General features: G+C 35.4%; 2 protein-coding genes and 1 long non-coding RNA gene across 5 annotated transcripts in view; 1 reads left to right on the forward strand and 2 right to left on the reverse strand.

The window, feature by feature from the left end:
* Positions 1-517: 517 nt before the first annotated feature.
* Positions 518-6,808, reverse strand: LOC101746677 (protein odr-4 homolog). Of its 2 annotated transcripts, none has more exons than XM_004931845.5 (7): positions 6,498-6,808; positions 6,146-6,341; positions 5,462-5,814; positions 5,103-5,282; positions 4,184-4,391; positions 1,469-1,645; positions 518-903 (listed from the first exon to the last, which is right to left on the reverse strand). In XM_004931845.5, exons 1-7 carry the CDS (start codon positions 6,591-6,593, stop codon positions 713-715), a joined length of 1,401 nt encoding a protein of 466 aa, XP_004931902.2. In that variant the 5' UTR covers positions 6,594-6,808; the 3' UTR covers positions 518-712. The 2 variants fall into 2 exon arrangements, with proteins under 2 accessions (XP_004931902.2, XP_062530938.1); XM_062674954.1 differs by having other exon boundaries at positions 518-1,153; positions 1,367-1,645.
* On the forward strand, positions 4,404-4,860 carry LOC134200979 (uncharacterized). Its single transcript, XR_009976118.1, has 2 exons — positions 4,404-4,525; positions 4,660-4,860. It is a non-coding gene; the product is annotated as an uncharacterized LOC134200979 (long non-coding RNA).
* Positions 6,809-11,712: 4,904 nt separating the features above from the next.
* Positions 11,713-19,817, reverse strand: part of LOC692957 (nuclear migration protein nudC) — a 28,313-nt gene continuing 20,208 nt past the window's right edge. For both annotated transcript variants that reach the window (XM_012695259.4, NM_001046797.1), the window contains 4 exon segments: positions 15,146-15,334; positions 13,680-13,752; positions 12,376-12,505; positions 11,713-11,986 (listed from right to left, as the gene is read on the reverse strand). In XM_012695259.4, the coding sequence (XP_012550713.1) occupies positions 11,935-11,986; positions 12,376-12,505; positions 13,680-13,752; positions 15,146-15,334 (444 nt within the window). In that variant the 3' untranslated portion in view covers positions 11,713-11,934.

The following is a 19,817-nucleotide window of genomic DNA, read 5'->3' on the forward strand; positions in this document are numbered from 1 at the left end:
TCAGAACCTGGATGAGGTAGGGGGGCTACCGCGGTCAACACTACAACCAGACGGCGCGGCTCACCCCAAGGACAATTGATTCCACTCTAGCAATCGAGTCTGAGCTTATTAAATGAGCTTTAGACCTTGTGCTCCGAAAATCCTGTAAATGTGTTTCCCATATTTTCACGCTCTTGCAGACACCATGATCACTGTAAGACTTATAATAGTGTTTGACCTGCCTATTTCTACTGCGAAGCAATTATGGCTCCGAGGATAGGACAGCTATTGTAAACTTGAATTTTATATCTCAAGCTACGAATTCACGTCGCTGTTTGTGGGCTCTTTAACCGTTTAACATGTGAGCCAAGACCTTGTTCAAGTTAGTTATGAAAAGGTTTTTATTAAAAAATTCTGACCATGTCAAAATTGACTAAATTTCAGTACGAACAAGTTCATACTAAATGCTAAACACCAAAAAAAGCTCCTCTTCGCACTTTTGAAAATAATTAATGCATCGTTATTAAAAAAAGAAAACTAGTTTAGAAGTCATTTATTTATAAAATACATTTCAAAACATTATTTGTACACCATATAAATATGAATAATATATTTCGTAACCATATTCGTATATAAATAATTATTTTTACTCATTATGAAAAGAACAACACACCTTACACATGAAAAAAAAAACAAGTCTTTTAATGCTTTAACAATAACAACATCTTTACTTTCAGGATTTAGGAAAGATTTTACTCAACACTTGAATTATACCATCGTAATAATGAATTATAATAGAAACAAGGAGTACGAGCATGGCAAAACAAAGTCCCGTAATATACATGAACTGGCTCGCTTCCTGTGGCGTTGCCAACAATTCCTCACTACTTGCATCTCGATCTAGGGCGTCAAACTCGGAAGTATCTGAAATATAAATGTTGCACAAATTAAGGAAGAGTATTTTTTTTAAATAGTATTGTACTATTTGATTCAATCATCCGTTTACAACGTTTCATAATCAGATTTTTTAATGAATGACACTTAAATTTACTACAACATATAAATGAGAACCACACAATTATTTTCAGTACTTTCTGAAAGTCGCATATGCCTAGAAAGATCAAGCCTAAGTTGCTTACTTTTCTGACAACGTAAGCTAATATATTAGCATAATCTATACTAATATATATAAATCTACAGTGGTTTTTACGGATGTTCCGTTATAACTACTGAACCATGCATCCGATTGACTTGAAACTTGGTATCCATGTAGAAGATACATGTACTTAATGGATAGGCTAATATTTATATGAGTGTTGGACTCCCTAATAATAATTACAATAAATAATAATGTTAATTTTAAATGCCCAGCGAAACGGATGAGTACGGCTAGTTATTTTATAATATTATGTCCTTGAAAATTGTTTATACAAGGAATATGTGATATGATTCAATAAAATTATCTCAAGAAATACGAAGATTTGTGCACCTGCAGGTGTTTCAACATCGCATATAACATCAGTTTCTGTTATTTTTAGATCCAATAGTTCCCGAACAGAAAGTAAAGCTTCGGCCGGTGCTTCTCCAGGGAATAAGTAATCACAGAGATAAAGGGATCCCACTGGAACTAACACCCGGCGTGGCGGCTCATTGAAACAAATCTTTTCTGGAAAAAATATATCATAATCGTTAAATTAACTTTTAGATAATATATTAATATAAATCAATGGTCCTGTTTTTTATTTACAATATTCAAGATAAAAAACAATATTTTCGTTGCTATTATTTTATAAGTTGGGTAACGATTTAAAATCAACTGAGCCGCTGGCTCGTCTGCTTATAACTAGTCAGGTCATAAGTATTGTCACACAGTAAAAACTTTTCTTTTAGAATGCTGGCCACAAAAAGTTTATTGAATTCGAATTTCGAATTGTTCATGAAAATAAAAATGTATACTTTTAGAATTTTCACTCATTTTTAAATATGGAGTGGACGCTTAAAGAAGACCGTCTTGCAATTATTGCGTTACATCGTTGCGGTTACCCGCCAATTCAAATTTTTAACATACTGAAAAATTTGAATATAACCAAAAGATTCGTTTATCGTACCATCAAACGATACAATGAAGACTCTAGTGTAGATGACAGGTCAAGAAGTGGTCGCCCTCGGTCTGTTAGGACTCCAGCAGTGATAAAAGCTGTGAAGGCGCGAATTCAAAGAAATCCCAAACGTAAGCAGAAACTGTTGGCCCTTCAGCTGGGGCTAAGCAGAACCATGGTGGAAATGGTGTTAAATGAAGACTTAGGGCTTCGGGCATATCGAAGAAAAACAGGACATCGTTTGAATGCTCGTCTAATGGACCTAAGACTGAAGAGATGCCGCGCATTGTTGAAGCGGTACGCGGGAAAAAAATATCGGGAAATTATTTTTTCGGATGAAAAAATTTTTACCGTAGAAGAAAGCTACAACAAACAAAATGATAAGGTGTACGCACACAGTAGTGAAGAAACGAGCAATCGTATTCCGCGTGTCCAACGAGGTCATTTTCCATCCTCGCTCATGGTATGGTTGGGAGTTTCTTATTGGGGCTTAACAGAGGTACATTTTTGTGAGAAAGGTGTAAAAACGAATGCAATTGTGTATCAAAATACAGTCCTGACGAACCTTGTGGAACCTGTTTCTCATACCATGTTCAATAACAGGCACTGGGTATTCCAACAAGATTCGGCGCCAGCTCATAGAGCGAAGAGCACACAAGACTGGCTGGCGGCGCGTGAAATCGACTTCATCCGGCACGAAGACTGGCCCTCCTCCAGTCCAGATTTGAATCCGTTAGATTACAAGATATGGCAACACTTGGAGGAATAGGCGTGCTCAAAGCCTCATCCCAATTTGGAGTCACTCAAGACATCCTTGATTAAGGCAGCCGCCGATATTAACATGGACCTCGTTCGTGCTGCGATAGACGACTGGCCGCGCAGATTGAAGGCCTGTATTCAAAATCACGGAAGCCATTTTGAATAAACTTTAGTGTCATAAGAATCTATGTTTTGTTAAGTTCATTTTGGTATATGAATGGTTACATAATGAATAAACTTGTTTCAATTATTTTACATTAAACATGTGACAGAATTTATGACCTGACTAAGTATATGTATGGTAATGTTAATTTGGAGTGAGTTTTTTTTTTGGCTCGCAAGGGTACAATGCGCAATTAGATTCTCACAATCGTTCCCCGAGGGCTCAAAATTATGGTTGCCACCCGTACTTTTGATAAATTATTGTAAGTTATTTCAGGAAATTGTACTCTATACTTTATGAGAACAATAAAGTACACGAAAATACTTTATTTGGCATGATATGGTGTCTTTGCGGTTTTGAAAAGTTTAGTCATAAGTATTTTTTTCTGAAGCGAAATACATCGATGTCGCCACTCTCTAATGCCCATCAGTCACGCACTCATTTTTTTTATAAATATTTCTGAAATTAGCCTGAAATGTCAACAATGTCACTGTCATTAATTGTCACAATTTAATGTTTATTTTATTCAGTTGTACTAAAAGATATGTATATAAACAAAAGAAAAGATTAATTGTACTTTATTTTAATGCGATGTATTTTTTTCCTACCTATAATGTCCAATGTACTTTATCTGCAAAAAAAAAGGTGGCAGGCAACCCTTACTCAAGATACGCATTGACTACATACATTACCATTTTAATTATTAATTTATATCATGTCTTTGGTTAAAGTTAAATTATAGCATTCACGCTGTGATGTCTATGGTCTTTGTTACTACCTTGTTCATCCATCAACACAATAAAAAATATAAAAAAGAAATTAACGCTAAGCCCACAGCCGAGTTACTACAAACAATCACTCACAATTGAGTCGACTATTATCAAAGCCGGCAATGTGACTTTTGGACAATTATTGGTAAATCAGAAAAACGAATTATTGACTTTGTATTCCATTGGCAGTCACAAAACTCTTCTGAACGACATCTTAGATAAATAACAGGTTAAGTATTAACCTTTATTTAATGCAGGTTTTGAACCGTATTCTTTGAAGGAGACGATTATATCTACAAATCAATCTGTATTGACATATCAATAACATTTTTTTGTTCAAATGCACAGATTGCCACCTTTGATAATAGATGACTCAATTGTCACATTCCTTAAAAAAAATATTTGTGTTTTACCTTCCGGGAGAAGGTTGTCATCAATTAATGCATCACAATGCATTGTGAATCTTGAAGCAAGTGAACGAACAATATCTTGCTTGACTGCGGCGATCGCCTCTTTTACTGTCGCCTTTGGGTATATAAAAACGCTTGACGATACTACACCGCTAAAATGTATGCTGCCTTCGCATTCTAAATACTCGACTGTTTCAGGAAGCGTGTTTTCCTGAAAAACATATTTGATTATTCTATTCACACCATTTTATACTAAAATGACTTAAATATAGATAAGCATAAATCATAATATACAACATTTTGATCTTTCTCACCAATTTATAGTCCTTTCATCAAGGACATTGGGTAAGCTTTAAAATTGCTTTTTTATTTTTTCATAGACTGATTAATTCATAGTCGAGTCGTAAAGTATATCAAAATGAATATTACCTAACATAATCTTAATATATAAAATAATTGTTTCTCATTGTTCGTTTTAGAGTTGTTCACCTCAAAAGGTTGAACAAGTTGAATGAAAAGATCCCTTTGAAGTATGTCCCAACCATTTGACTGTTTGAAGCCCTTTTCGTGGGCAAATTCTCAGTAGAATGACAAAATATTCAGATACAATTTAAGTTGGAATAATGAACTACTGGACACCAACATGGACTTTTCTATTATACAAAAAAAAAAGTGTACAAGTATTTTATTGTTTATATTATGTCCATATCCATTTACTTTCATGGCTGTGATATTTTTATTTCTATTTATCTGTATATTTATTTATTATTATTATTATTTCCTCATATACATATTTTTACTATGAACAGCAGCTTGGCTGTGCATCTGTCATTTCTGCATGACTGTAACCACTCACCATCAGAAGGCCATTTGCTTGACGGCCTAAAATAACAGTAGAAAAATATAACAATTATAAACTTACATAAGGTACAAATAGTGAAACATGCATAGATTTTGGTGCTTCATTCTGTGTCAATTTAGTATTTGTTTTAGTTTTCTTCTTCTTTATGAGTTGATCCAATGATTCTGAACCATCTTTCAGCTCACCATCAATAAACATCACACTTGATTCAATTATTTTGTGTGCAGACTCCAGAATTTGCTAAAAATTTATAACATATCATGGAAGTTATAATAATTTAGGTTAGTACATTTCTATAGTACAAGCAATACACCTGTTTGTATCCCAAATAAAAAAAAGTAAAGAGAAGGATATCATTCACTAACCAACATTGAAAAACTATGGCTTATGAAATTTTAAAATCATAATGGTAATTTTACCTGAAATTGATTCTTTACTGAGACACCACTGTTCTTAACAATAACAGGATAAATTTCATCAAACTCATAATAGCAGTCCAGCCTTTGCCAACTCAATGCTTTAGGTGAAAATTTCCATTCAACAGGTTTTAAAGTTGTGTTTTTATTCAAACCTCCGACTTCTAAGCTTTTGCATGTAAGTACTTTAGTACTTGTAGACATGTGAAGGATCAGCCTTTCATTAGAGTAAGGACAGTTTCCAAACATATACTCATTGATACTTAAGCCTTTATATATGTGGTTAAGGGTTGATCGTAATTTACTAAAGCAATTAGGATCTTCAAAGACATCTTCATCGCTAGTTACAAATATGCCTGTAACAGATTGAAGTTTTTTTATTAAATTATGTGTAGATATAGGTAGTACAAATAAGACTGAAATATATTTCATAGCTGGAATACAGCTGGATTTCTTCAATTCAGTAGTATTTAATTTCTATTTGTATGATAGTTTTGGCTGTGTATTTGTTGTTTTGAAACAGCAGAAGCAACTTCAGATGTCAAGATTGGAGATAAACACTCCGTAAAAGAGTTTAACAAAACTGTTGCCTTCCACAAAATAAATATTAAATTTATATGTATGATAAATATGATGGAGACATTTGAAATTGGTGGTTGTGATAATAATTACAGATTTCGACAATACCTTGAACAAACATTCCACCAGGGAGCATTCTAGTTACATGTCGCGCATGGTCAGCAATCCATGCTTCAGATACACTACTTAAATTCTTTGCTATCTCTGATTTATCTAGGCCATAATTTGATTCTATACCAATCTCTGATCCTTTTTCTTCTGGTGTGCGAGCCAGATGGATTACATTCTCTCTAGCATCGGTCATCTGCAAAAATATGAGATTTTCAATTTTTCAATTTGCAATAGAACACAGCCTGTTGAAAAAGATTTATATACTAATTCCTTTTAAAAAAATATGTTGATTAAAAACGACTTCAAGTAAACCTATTCGCAACTAATTTAAACTAAATTTATTACATACCTGACCGAGGATTAGCCCTATAGCAAATATTTCTTTGGAGGCATATTGTTCCAAATATTGAAGGCAGTGCTCGGGTGAATACACTGTTCTGGGCATTGTTTAATTTATATTATTTTACAAATATCAAAATGAAAATAGCCTTAATTTTATAAATTGGCTAGCGTTAAGCGTATTTAACTAACTAAATAGATAGAAAGGTTCTCAAATTCTTGATGAATGTATTTTAGAAGCATAGATACGAGATTATGTTTACTGTTTTACTATCAAACTATCAAATGTTGCTGATGCTATACTACCTATCTGTCAGCCGTCAGCCGTCAGCGCAAGTGAATGTCAATTTGACTGCTATGAAAAGGAAAAAGGAAAGTCGAAAACTGTGGATAAGGATTCTGTTAGAATAAGTAATCTTTTCGAAAAAGATTTCCAAGTAAATCCACCGAATACCACCGGATCGGAATTGCAACCCATTTATAAGATCGGGCGAGAAACTCAATGGACTGTTTATAGACACATAGGGGTTAGTTCACTCGTCGTATTCGACGAGTACGGTGACCGATGCTTAAGGGGCCTAAACCACCGAGAGTGGATCCGTGGGATCTGAAAATAACATTTTCTTAATGTTTAAAAAAAAACGTATTTTTTAGTACTTTACTTAAGGTACAAAATTAAAATCAACGGCTTATAAGGGAACACAGGGGAAAACCGCCTAGTGCCTTTACTTCAAATTGTTGCTTACCAAATAAAGTAAACAAGTACCTATTTAGGTAAAGAATAATGTTCAATATTTTTACTGTATTTTATATAAATTCTGTTTTTGTCACTGAAGTAGGAAGCCTATGGAAATGAAACGTCAACAAAAAATTCGTGCCACTGTGACGTCATCTGGCCACAAAACATGGCGGTTTTAGTGCTGCCCAGAAGATTTTAATGTTAGTAGGTTTTATCGATAAACGTTCTTGGCTTATTTTATTTTAAATATTGTTGAGTATGAATGTATTTGTAGAATTTATACTTTAATAGGAAGTAAGTATATTGTTATGTGCAAAGATGATGTGATTTAGATATTATGTGAAATCTAAGACGAGTTCGTGCTTAAAATTTTCCAAGTAAACGATATGACGATTTTTAAAATTTGCTACACTGATTTTATAAAGTTGTCGTTTGCCGCAAAACATAAAGATATGGCATAGTACAGTGCCATCAGCCTATTTCTAGCATGCTGAATGTTATCGTATTTTGAGTACGTGTTTTTCTTAGACTATTACAATCTATTTTAATTGTTTTGCTGACCTAAAGTCCGTAACACACTACCGTAGTGCACCTCAAGGAAGGTGCACCGCACTACCGCACCGCACGCAAATTTTAAGCTTATCAAGGGACCGCCTGATAAAAAAAAACACTTACAGAACATTTATTCGTTAATGAAATTACAAACGTCATTCCTTGTGACTTCCTCTCTAAAATCACTTAATTAATAAATATTTAACGAATTTACAATAGTGTTTTACTACTCACTGCGGAATAAAACTATTTTATTTAAATAGTTGCGAAGAGATTTTGTCGGTAGCCTTTTTCCCGAAATATCTAAACAGAATGTCTAAATATGTTTTGATGACATATTTTAAAGAGGTATTTATGATTAGTGTCATGATGAATAGATTCCGACCGAAAAATGGTGTCCGATATTTCGGATTCAAATATATTAAGTGTATAATTTATGTTTCGGATGAGGGCTCCTTAATGAATTTAAATATATATAGATAATAGTTTTGGGGCATTGACTTTATTGAGATCCTATAAAATATGTTTTAATTATTATTTTTGTATGTTTTAAGCATGATAAAATTAGAAACTTTATATAAGCAATCATATTAAATCGATATCAAAGTCAATAAATAATGTACAACCCAAAACAGATGGCCGAACTGGCGTGACAATGACATTTGGCGCGCTAAACATGGCGGATTTTCGGCCTCATTAGACGGAGACGGAGACTTTTACGTATATTCATGTTTCATTTTATGTACGTACTGAAATACTGTTATATTGTTTTCCTGCGAGTTAAAGTGCTGAGTAAGAACGAGATAGATATATGTTTATGTGTGTGCCTTCAAAATGGGTGCTATTTATATAAGCAATTGTACGTATAGAACAATATGTCGTGTCCCTACTATATAGGTCTATGGTTTTTGTAGACGATTCTTTATACTCAGTATGGCCGCTATTATCATTCATTAGTCAAGTAGTTAGTGGCATTGACTAATGTATCAGTGGATCTATGTTCGTTTTGTACACTCTTTCACCGCAGGAAGTCGTCGTGGCCTAATTAAGACGTTCGGTGCATTCTTTTTTTTTTATTACTTCTGTGGGCGGACGAGCTCGCAGCCCACCTGGTGTTAAGTGGTTACTGAAGCCCATAGACACAACTAAAGTCTCAATATGGTTACAACGGCTGCCCCACCCTACAAACCGAAACGCATTACTGCTTCACGGCAGAACTAGACGGGGTGGTGGTACCTACCCGTGCGGATTCACAAGAGGTGCATCGGTCTTCGAATCCCAGGCGGCTACCAATTTATCTAATGAAATACGTACTCAACAAATGTTCACGATTGACTTCCACGGTGAAGGAATAACATCGTATAATAAAAATCAAACCCGCAAAATTATAATTTGCGTAATTACTGGTGGTAGGACCTCTTGTCCGCGCGGGTGAGTACCACCACCCTGCCTATTCTGCCGTATTGCGTTTCGGTTTGAAGGGTGGGGCAGCCGTTGTACTGTTCAAACTGTGACCTTACAACCCATGTCTCGAGGTGGTGGTGGCATTTACGTTGTAAATGTCTATGGGCTCCGGTTACCACTTGATACCAAGCAGGCCGTGATCTCGTCCACCCACCTACGCTATAAAAAAAAGATGTTAAAGGCCTACCCACCAAGCGATTCTCCTGCACTTTCAGACGACGCCCAATCCTCAGCTGCGACAACGGGTCAACACAACGACTCTTTTTTTTTTGTTTTTTCGGGCCGGGGCCGAACCTCCTACGAGGACCCGTGCCTAGGGGGCGAGCGGGGCATGTGGGACTTGACGATCTGCAAGGTGTTGAGAGCAGACCGCGGGCGCAAATCATTTTAGGGCCCTACCCTCTAAACGACTCCCCTGCACTCTTCGCCCAAGCGTCCGATCCCCTCCGAGGTCAGAACCCGGATGAGGTAGGGGGGTTACCGCGGTCAACACTGCAACCAGACAGTGCAGCTCGCCCCAAGGACGTCCGGCCGACGGAGCCTTCGAGGCGAATCGAAGGCTCCGAAACGTCAACCCGTCAGGCCGCCCAGACGGTGTTGCTGGTGTCCCGGAATAGCCCGCTGGACCAGAACCATAGTCGACGACTCTACGTTCAGTGATTTTTTTTATGCTCTACGTCGGATGTCGTGATATGGAATATCCTGCTGAACCTTGTTTCTTTGTTTGCAATTTCATCCCAATAGATTACAAATTCAAATAAATGAAGTCCATTTTTCATTCAAAGTATTTGTATAATAATTGCAGCTTTTATAAACACGACACTGGTAACAATGACATCGCAAGCCCATTGCCATACAGAAAAATTAAAGATCACGTATGTATAGTACCGGTAAAATGGGGCGATTAGGGATTGAAAGGCGAATCGGGAAAAAACCGGGAAAATCTTTCGACGCTCAATATAAGTTTTATATTCGTTGCAAAATCTTCCATTTTTTGTAGTTTAATAGTAGAATGTTGAAAGTTCACAAAACAACTCTGAATATGCATGATAATAGCTGCTAACTTATAAAAAATCGCGTTTCAAATTAACTTCCTGTGGTGGTAATTATTTTAGTGCTAGAAACTTTGCTCTCTTTTATTTATTTGATAATAATAGAAGACGACTATGATTTATAAACGTTATTTAGTGTTTGAACCAGCATATATATTAAAGGTAAGTCTCAGTTGTTATTGGTTTTAATGTATTTGATTAAATAAAAATACATGTAAAAATCTGTTGTTTTTGGGGATATTGGGGACGTCTTAGGTACAAATAACAACGAAAAAGGGGTCAATTGGGATGAGAATACGTGAAATGGAAACGACCTAAGTATAAATAGGTACAGGTTTGTAGGGTTGTCTATGTAGTTATAATAATATTTTTTAAATTTGTTGGTAAAAATCTGGTTTATTCGACGAGAAATTGGGAATAAGTCTTTAGTTGAAATAGATAAGCAATTTAATATAAGTAAGTCCATTTTGCAGAGACATGTAACAAGATCAATGAAATCTCAAGGTGGACAAAAGTGTCTAAGTAATACATAATAAAATATTTAATATTTGTTCAGAGTGGGGGTATTCATCTGATTAATCCATGGAATAACCGACACACCTAATCTCTTAACCCAGATAAAAATATCAGCACTGTCGATTGCACCTATAATTGAGGTGATGTCTGCCATGTACTTTTGTCAGTTTTTCAATTTTTTTTATTGATGATCACTTTGTTGGTGCAACTAAATAAATAAATAAATTAAAACTATATATAAAAATAAAAGTAGTGCCAACCCTAGCAAATTTCTCATTTCGTCCCAATTAACCGCAATTTTCGGGTAAATAGGGATTACACCTATTTTTGCATTCTTTGCTTAAACTGGAATGCTAGTTGCATAATTTTAAATTAGACAACAAAGATGCCCCCAAGACTCAATCATTTTGATCCTGATATAGCATTATATACATCAACAACTACCTTAAAATTGCTCATAAAGTTGGAATTTGTCCCTAATCGCCCCATTTTACGGTACTCGCTAATCTTTATGGCCGCTCTGAATGTAGCCGTCGATACGAACTTGCGCATGGTACAGTCGGGTGGACATTTCATATCCAAGAATATTTTTTTGTAATTAATAACGATAGCAACGAGAACCAAATAACAAAGTAACAATATGAAACTATTCTGAACGCGACGATAACAGGTCAGAGCTCAGAGAGCACGTGATTGGTGTACGAACGTAGCACCCACACTAACGTGCGGGAGGCGAGGACGCTTCCGGGTGGAAGACAGCGCGCGCGGGCGTGCCCTGCCTTCACGCCCCGCGTACGTGCCGCTGATACCTGACTTTGTGTTCTGCGCAGCGCAATGCGGCTAGGTTCGGAGCAGCCATAAAGTTTGGCGAGTACTATACATGAGAAGAAAAAAAAGAGGAGTTGCTTAAACGTAAAATTTATTTAAACACAAATGTTTAATATTACAGCAGTAATACATTTATAGCTGGTTTTGTATTTCAAGTGTTATTTTTCGTAATTATAGCTTTTTACGTAAAGTACATCACTATTTCCACTCGCAAAGAATATGTTGAAACAGCTACAGCAATGGATATATAATGTAACGGGTGGTTAAGTATACTTTAAATTATATTTATTAAGACTTTAGTTGAATTTGCATTTGGAGAAGTCCATCTCTGGATGCTGTTCCATGAATCTGTGGAAAAGAATACATAATATTATATTTCTCTGAATTTTTAAATCAAATCAAATTGCAAATGCAAGTAATTAAGCACTTGATAAAATTACTAGCTGCACTAAAATATCTGTTCAAGTAGTGCAACATTGATCTAGGGTGCCAGGTGGGTGGTGCCATTAACGCTGATGTCTATGGACACTGGTAGCCGCTTAGTAGCAGTCGCGCTAATACCTCAGACAGACATATAAAAAAGTTGTCAACTAGTCACACCGCTAAGAATAACTGTAGAATAATACAGATTAATTTTATGTAACATAAAATAATTTAATAGTGTGTGATATGATTTTATTCATTAGGTATGTACGTATGATTGATATTTTTGATATGGCAAACTTAATAATACGTACTTCTTGAGTACTTCTTGTTTCTTTTGTTCATCACTTGTAGGTAGTCCCATTTCTTTCTGTCTCTGATCGTACATCATCTTTTCAACTAGACCACGTGTTTCACCATCAAGATCCGACAGCTTCGATGGTTCTGGAAATGAATGAAGACGAAAGACATGAGCTTTTTTTGTACTGGTAACATTACGGAGCAAAAAAAAAACCTTACATTAAGACATTCACAACTGTGAAATAAGGTAAATCTCCACTAGTTAATCGCTCCTTACTTACAAATTGTGAAATAAACGAATCCTTCAAACGTTCAAAACGCACAGGCGCGATGTATCCATCGAATACAAAAGTATTCATATGACGGTCTTTTATATAAACACAATCAGTAAACGTGTTTCTGATCTATTTTTATTTAGATTTAACATTGACAAGTTTGTTAATTAACATTTTATTTTTTTACTTTTTAGTGATCGAATTTTGTTGATTTTTGGAATTTGGGGGAGTTGGGGGGAGTACAACCAGTAAGCATAATTACCAGTAAAACCAGTAATGAATAATTTTTAAAAATGTTATAAAATTAAGTATTTAAAAGACAGTCAAACAGTAAATACATTTCAAGAATTAAAAACTACAAAATCCATATATAATTTACTAGTGGTCTTCAAAACTATAAATTACATTCAATTGCATCTAGTTTCTTGTTTATAGTAGTTGAATGACCATTGCGCAAATTGCAGGATTCTAATACTCGAGTATTTGCATACAGCTTGAATAAATTATTGAATAACGGCGATTTAAAACATTAAGATATGTTTTGACATCATAATTTTTAATTTGGTTTCATATTATCTATTTATTCATGTACTTAAAACTTATAATTTAAAATGCTATCACAGCAATGAATGTATGTATAAATATGTCGAAATAGCAGAATTATTGTTTATGCAATTTATCCTATTAAGTATTATAAAATTCGAATAATATATGGATTCCATATTATATTACAGTTCCATATTATGGAACTGTTGGAAGGAAGTGAATATTAAATTTGATAGTGTCGGTCCGGCTCCCATTAATAAAAATATATTAAAGCATTGCTCCTTTAGAACCTTTTTTATTCGTCCACTAAAAACGTCACTTGAAATTTAGATTGTTTTACAAACTCGAATATCAACTAGCTCGAATATTTTAGACGATTGTTCAACACCGAAAATACACTTTATAAAGTTACAATCTCTTACTTTACCTAGATTTTTGAATTATATGTACAGAAATTGAATGTTAGCTAGAATTCTTGACAGGCAAGTAATTATTACCTGGATTAATTTTCCTTGTAGATATTTCTGGGTCCGTTGTAACAAGCCGACCCCACCAGTTCATTTTGTTCACCTGCAATAACAACAGACTTATCATTACGCCCAAATTGCCGCGTACGAATGCACACTTAATTTCGAGCGATAATGAAGATATACGTTTAAAATAATTGCACAAAACAACTTTAGAAGTGTTACAAGGTTCGTATGACATTTTATGAATCTCTTTGTGTACATCAAATAATCCGTAGATTTACCATTGATCACTGACCACTTAATTACTTGTACTATAAGTGGAAGTGAACGTCTAAGAACTAAAGATCCGAAGTAGCTATTCTGCTCCAAGCTAAAACATTTTTTTTTTAATTCTCGAATGTTCCTACGTACGGTCTTCGTACTTAGCGTCACAGTTTACGAACGACTTGAACTATTAAGAAAGATTATACAGAAAGACATATGCCTGCAGGATTTGAACCTTGGCCTAGTTATATCACAGGACACGATTATACCAGGCATTTCATCTTTTTTTTATTGCCCTTGTAGGCAGACGAGCATACGGCCCACCTAATAGTGTGTGGTTACCATCGCCCATGGACTTCAGCAATGCCAGGGTCAGAGCCAAGCCCCTGCCTACCGTTAAGTACTCTCTACAAGCCTCGTTTGAAGAAGGATATGTCATAGCGCTCGGGAAACACCGTGGAGGGGAGCTCATTCCAAAGCCGGATGGTATGTGGCAAAAAAGATCTCTGGAAACGCACTGTGGATGAACGCAGTGGCTCTAGGTAGTATGGACGAACTCTACTCCGGTGGCGGGCGGTGCGATGGTAAAAACGATATGATGGTATCATCACAAACAATTCCTCAGAACGCTCCTTATTATAAGCCATGGCGATTATTAGCGTGGCGTGTAAACTAATTACACTGACTTCTGTTGACGCTATCTGCCCGGATCGGCCTAGTGTCACGTGCATTCCCGGAATACACTAATTTCGATCAAGGATTGTTAACACCCTATAAAGTAACGATACTTAGTTTTGTTAGGACTCCTTCGGTGAGTGATTGAGAATATGAAATTCTGTACGTTCAGAAAGATTGGTAACACACAATTTATTCAATGGCTTAGTAACGGATAACTAACTTATCACCAGTAATCACGAAAACTAGAAAGAACTATTCGAGATCTCGGAAATTATAATATTATACGCGAAATAAGCGCCAAATTAAGCCGTGAAGGTGTTTTTAATCGTGGGTAACCAATTAGATTTTATTATTAATTAATGTACTTACTGTTTATTTTATTTTTAATATAGAATTAGTAATTACAACCAGGAACTAAGTTTTTTCTAGTCAATAACGTAACAAATTTAATTTTACTCAAACGTATCACTGTTCAACAGAACATCATACTTATATAAACCTATTAAATAATATTTACAAACACTTGGCACTAATCATTAGTCAAGCTTTACCTTTTCTAAGTTGATAAGTAGATTGCGTCCATCCTGCAACACCCACGTGGACTCCTCAATCTTGACGTCGGCATCTAGCTCGCCGTCGATTATAAGAGGTTGACCTTTGATGCCAACCTTGAGGTGTTTCTTATTGATGACCACTGTCAGATCGCGTGGCCGCAGAATCTGTCGCAGCGGCACTCGAATCTGTAAGCCCAAGTTTAGTAAGCTCATTACGTTAATCAAAGCAATTGCGAAGCTTTATTCGTAGGCTTGTTTATTGCTACTTTAATAGGCATTCATTGAATCAGTTCTTGGAATAAACATAATAATTTGATGGGAAAATGATCCGAGATGAATTTATTGATGTAATTGTAGCAAGCTTTAATTAAATGCAGTAGGCATATCGTGATTTGTATCTGTCGTCAAACTGGATTGGTATGTACACGGATGTGATGTAAAACGAGCAAGGTCTGTTATCGCGGAGTAGAAAGTGAAAAGGTCATAACATTTATAATTCGCCAATTTCACAAATAAATAATAGTTAATTGAACTTAATTAACATTACGTCACGTTAAGCACTTAACTAAAAATCATTGAGGACTTTGATAAGCTGTCACAAATGAGTGGACCGTTATCGGTAGTCAATTCATGTTCGTTGAAGACTATCATCGATCTTGGTATAACTGCAGTAACTCCAGGTAAATTTAACTCGAAGCGAATGATTGACATCACGTCGTCATGCTTTGAATACAAAATACGTTTAAAAACGTCGATAATTGTGTTGCACAAGAGGGCTGCACCAAAATGCTGTCTTCAAACGAACGCGTGATGACCTCGCATTCCTGACAAGGACGATGCGTATGACTATATCGGCGGATCGGATTATTGGTAGTTAAAAACAACATGCCTCATAAATAAACTGGTATTCTGATGTCGAAATACTTGTATGTGTGTGTTGACATTAAAAACACGATGATAACAAAACAAATCTAATGATGGTACGACTCATCGCTTCTGAGAGTCGACGGAGGTAAATTAAGCGGTTTTTTTTTAATAAACGTCTCTTCTTTAAAGGACGATGAACTGTTACTGTTGATTAAACAGAAGAGCACTCGTAATTAAGGTATAAATTTTATTTATTTTCGATTATATTTATTTGTTACTTATATAGTATTAACATTATTAATTAATGTGCATATTTACGGCGGCAGAACCTTGACCTCGCGTGTTGAATAAAAATCAACGTAAATCGTCAATTAATAATGTAATCCACTAATATTATTAAGAACTAAGAATAAACATTTCTGGTTAACCGTGGTAGTAAATCAAGACGCTGCATAACAAATTATTACTATTCAATACGAAAATACTACGACAGTGATAATGTTTGGGTATAGTATAATTGACAGGTGTCGTAATTTCATACAATTTTAGAACAGTAAGTAAACATTAACAGTAATGTATTGTCAATAGTACACCGCAACATACTTGCTATATTTTTATATTTTCTAGAATTTCTGTCAATTAAACGGTTGTCTGGAAGAGATCGCTTTTAGCGATGAGACCGCCTTTTGTACAAACGTACCTGCTTTTTGACTGTTTTTGAATGTAAATTGTGTTTTGGTGTGCAATAAAGTTGTAAATCTCTAAAACGAGGACAACATCTGACTCGCTCTTCGTGTAATTTTTATCGGTAACTGAATGTTGCTAAAGTTGTAATATAATTTTATCATAGTCACGACACTTTCGCTGACGCTATGTCTCGACACAATATATTAGGAAACGGAAATTACCGATGAGGATTAATTTTAATAAAATACCTCTTATTCGACTATCGGAGAACGCAGCTACTGTACGGTATCAGCACAATATATTCCAATTCGTTGTTTTTTAAGTTAAAATTTATTAAGAATACAGAAATTAATCTGTATTAAAATAAATTTCTTTTCCGTCTAGTAAGTTCATATTACTGGTGGTAGGACCTCTTGTGAGTCCGCACGGGTAGGTACCACCACCCTGTCTAATTTCTGCCGTGAAGCAGTAATGCGTTTCGGTTTGAAGGGTGGGGCAGCCGTTGTAACTATACGTTACGTTGTAGATTTCATCTCATTTTTACCATTGCACCGCCCACCACCGGAGTAGAGTTCATCCATACTACCTGGAGCCACTGCGGTCATCCACAGTGCGTTTCCAGAGATTTTTTTGCTACGTACCATCCGGCTATGGAATGAGCTCCCCTCCACGGTGTTTCCCGAGCGCTACAACATGTCCTTCTTCAAACGAGGCTTGGGAAGACCATTAAACGGTAGGCAACGGCCTGGCTCTGCCCCTGGCATTGCTGAAGTCCATGGGCGACGGTAATCACTCACCATCAGGTGGGCCGTGTGCTCGTCTGCCTACAAGAGCAATAAAAAATGTCTATGGGCTCCGGTAACCATTTAACACCAGGTGAGCTGTGAGCTCGTTCAGCCATTAATATGCAATAAAAAATAATAAACAAATATTTGTATGTTAGTGCTATCGAGATGATGTATATCGATACTTAAATAGCATTGTAAATATTTTTCTCTACTGAGGCTATTGAAAATGGTTAGAGAGCTGTGCTTGGCAACAATTTAGCGACTTTTCAATGTTGCGTTTGGCGTTGTCATTATCGGCATAGTATAAGAGCCTCAGAGGTCAAGGTTGTGAAAAAAGTTGAAATAGCAAGGGCTCAGAGATCTGTTGAAGAAATTTTACAAATTGAGGTTCATTAGAATGGTAGACGATCGTTCCGTTGCGTGGTATGCCACTAACACAGTCGAGTTTAAGTCATCAAACCGTGATAGGAATACGTTTTATGAAAATAACTGAAGGACTCACTATGCTCGGACTAACTTTTATGATATGTATACCTAATTAAGGTAATTTTGAGTTCTTTAAGTATCGATGTATATTTTATTACAAATTTACTTTGTAGCTAGTGTCTTCTCTGCTAATAACCACTATCAACACTATTAATTTTACTCAGATTAATTTCAAACAGAGAAACAACTTTACTTAAAATATTGGAATTTACGAATTAATAATTTCGATCAGAAATCTTTTTCTATTTAAATATCTGTGTTTATTTATGATCTATGCTAAATTAAAAAAGTTATGATTGTTTATTTATGTGAAAAAATATTGAAATTATTTTATGATAAAATCAATACATTTTATTTTAAATTTCAAAATAATTCACTGTCAAATATATATTTTTTAAACTTTATCATATTTTTTCAATAATTATTAAATTAAAATTTCAAGTTACTTAGCAGCACATTCTTTTAAAGAATTATCGTCAGTTTATGGTACGTCTTGTATAATTTTGACAATGAGTGTTAACAGTTCCAAACACATGGCCAGACAATTAGTCGTGTCACTCAACATATCAGATTGTTTTAGTCTTAAATTTGTTTGCGGTATGACGTGGACCACGTCGGAGTGGGCGGCGTTTCAATCTGACTGATGATAATGATATGGCAAAGTTGATGTTGTGATTGCCTGCCAATTAAGCCAGAATCGTGCGTGCGACTGAGAAATTAAGCAAGCATACAAACTTTTGTTGCTACAACGAATAAGTTCTTATAAGAACCTTGCAATAACCGCACTCAATAGCGTGGTGTTATAATACCTTCACACGATTACGCGTCAACTACGGCCCCGTTCCAATGGAAACAGAACTAGTCGGGATATCTTGTAACTACATTTTAATACGTAGCTTATAAATAAAATTTGTAAATAAAAAATCTGTTTAGCATTTTTTATTGTGACAACTTCTCTTGTTGAATATTTTCAGCGTTATTCTAAGACTTAAATTCCTCTAACCGTCCAGTAAATTCTAGTGTGAATCTTTGTAAATTAAAAGCTATAGACAGCCGCCGCTCCAATACTATGATTTCAGCAAACGGGAACCCGCATGAGTTAATACCACTATCCTCTCTAATTCTATCGCAAAGCAGTCATGAGTACCGGTTTTAAAGGTGCCGTAGTGAAATTAAAATACATTTAAGACTTTGATTTCATGTTTATTGGCTCCTCTGACCACTAAATGGGGTATGAGCCTGCCAGTCTGCCAATCTAGTCATCAAAAACGCCTATTAGAGTAACTTCTGGAATGTTGTTCCACGATAGACGATTTATATTTATGTAACTAAGATGGATCTCAATTTAAATCCGTTCGATTCAATCAATGGAAGATAAAGCTTTGCGGAGCGCCATTTATCATATCGAGATTTTTGAGGTCCTTAGATGAGCCAAGCGCTATTTTAGGTGTTCAAAGATGCTACTGAAGAAACAAAAGTTTGGCTATGCATCGAGTGCTGCTCTTGTACATGAATCCTATACAGAAGGATAATTGAAATTTTCAATAATACTGTCCTCACGAACCGTATAGTCCCCCTACTGAGTGCTCTAATTCTATAGAGCGCCTTTAATTCTCTATGTATTCATAAACCGTGTGCCATTAGGTTTTTGAGGAATAATTTAAGATAATTTTCTCATTTATAATACTTTCAACCATATATGAGTCGACTATTATCAAAGGCGGCAATCTGACTTTTGGACAATGATTGGTAAATCAGAAAAACGAATTATTGACTTTGTATTCCATTGGCAGTCACAAAACTCTTCGGAACGACATCTTAGATAAATAACAGGTTAACTA

Source organism: Bombyx mori, chromosome 22 (genome assembly GCF_030269925.1).
Source record: "Bombyx mori chromosome 22, ASM3026992v2".
In the NCBI taxonomy this organism is placed as follows: Eukaryota; Metazoa; Arthropoda; class Insecta; order Lepidoptera; family Bombycidae; genus Bombyx; species Bombyx mori.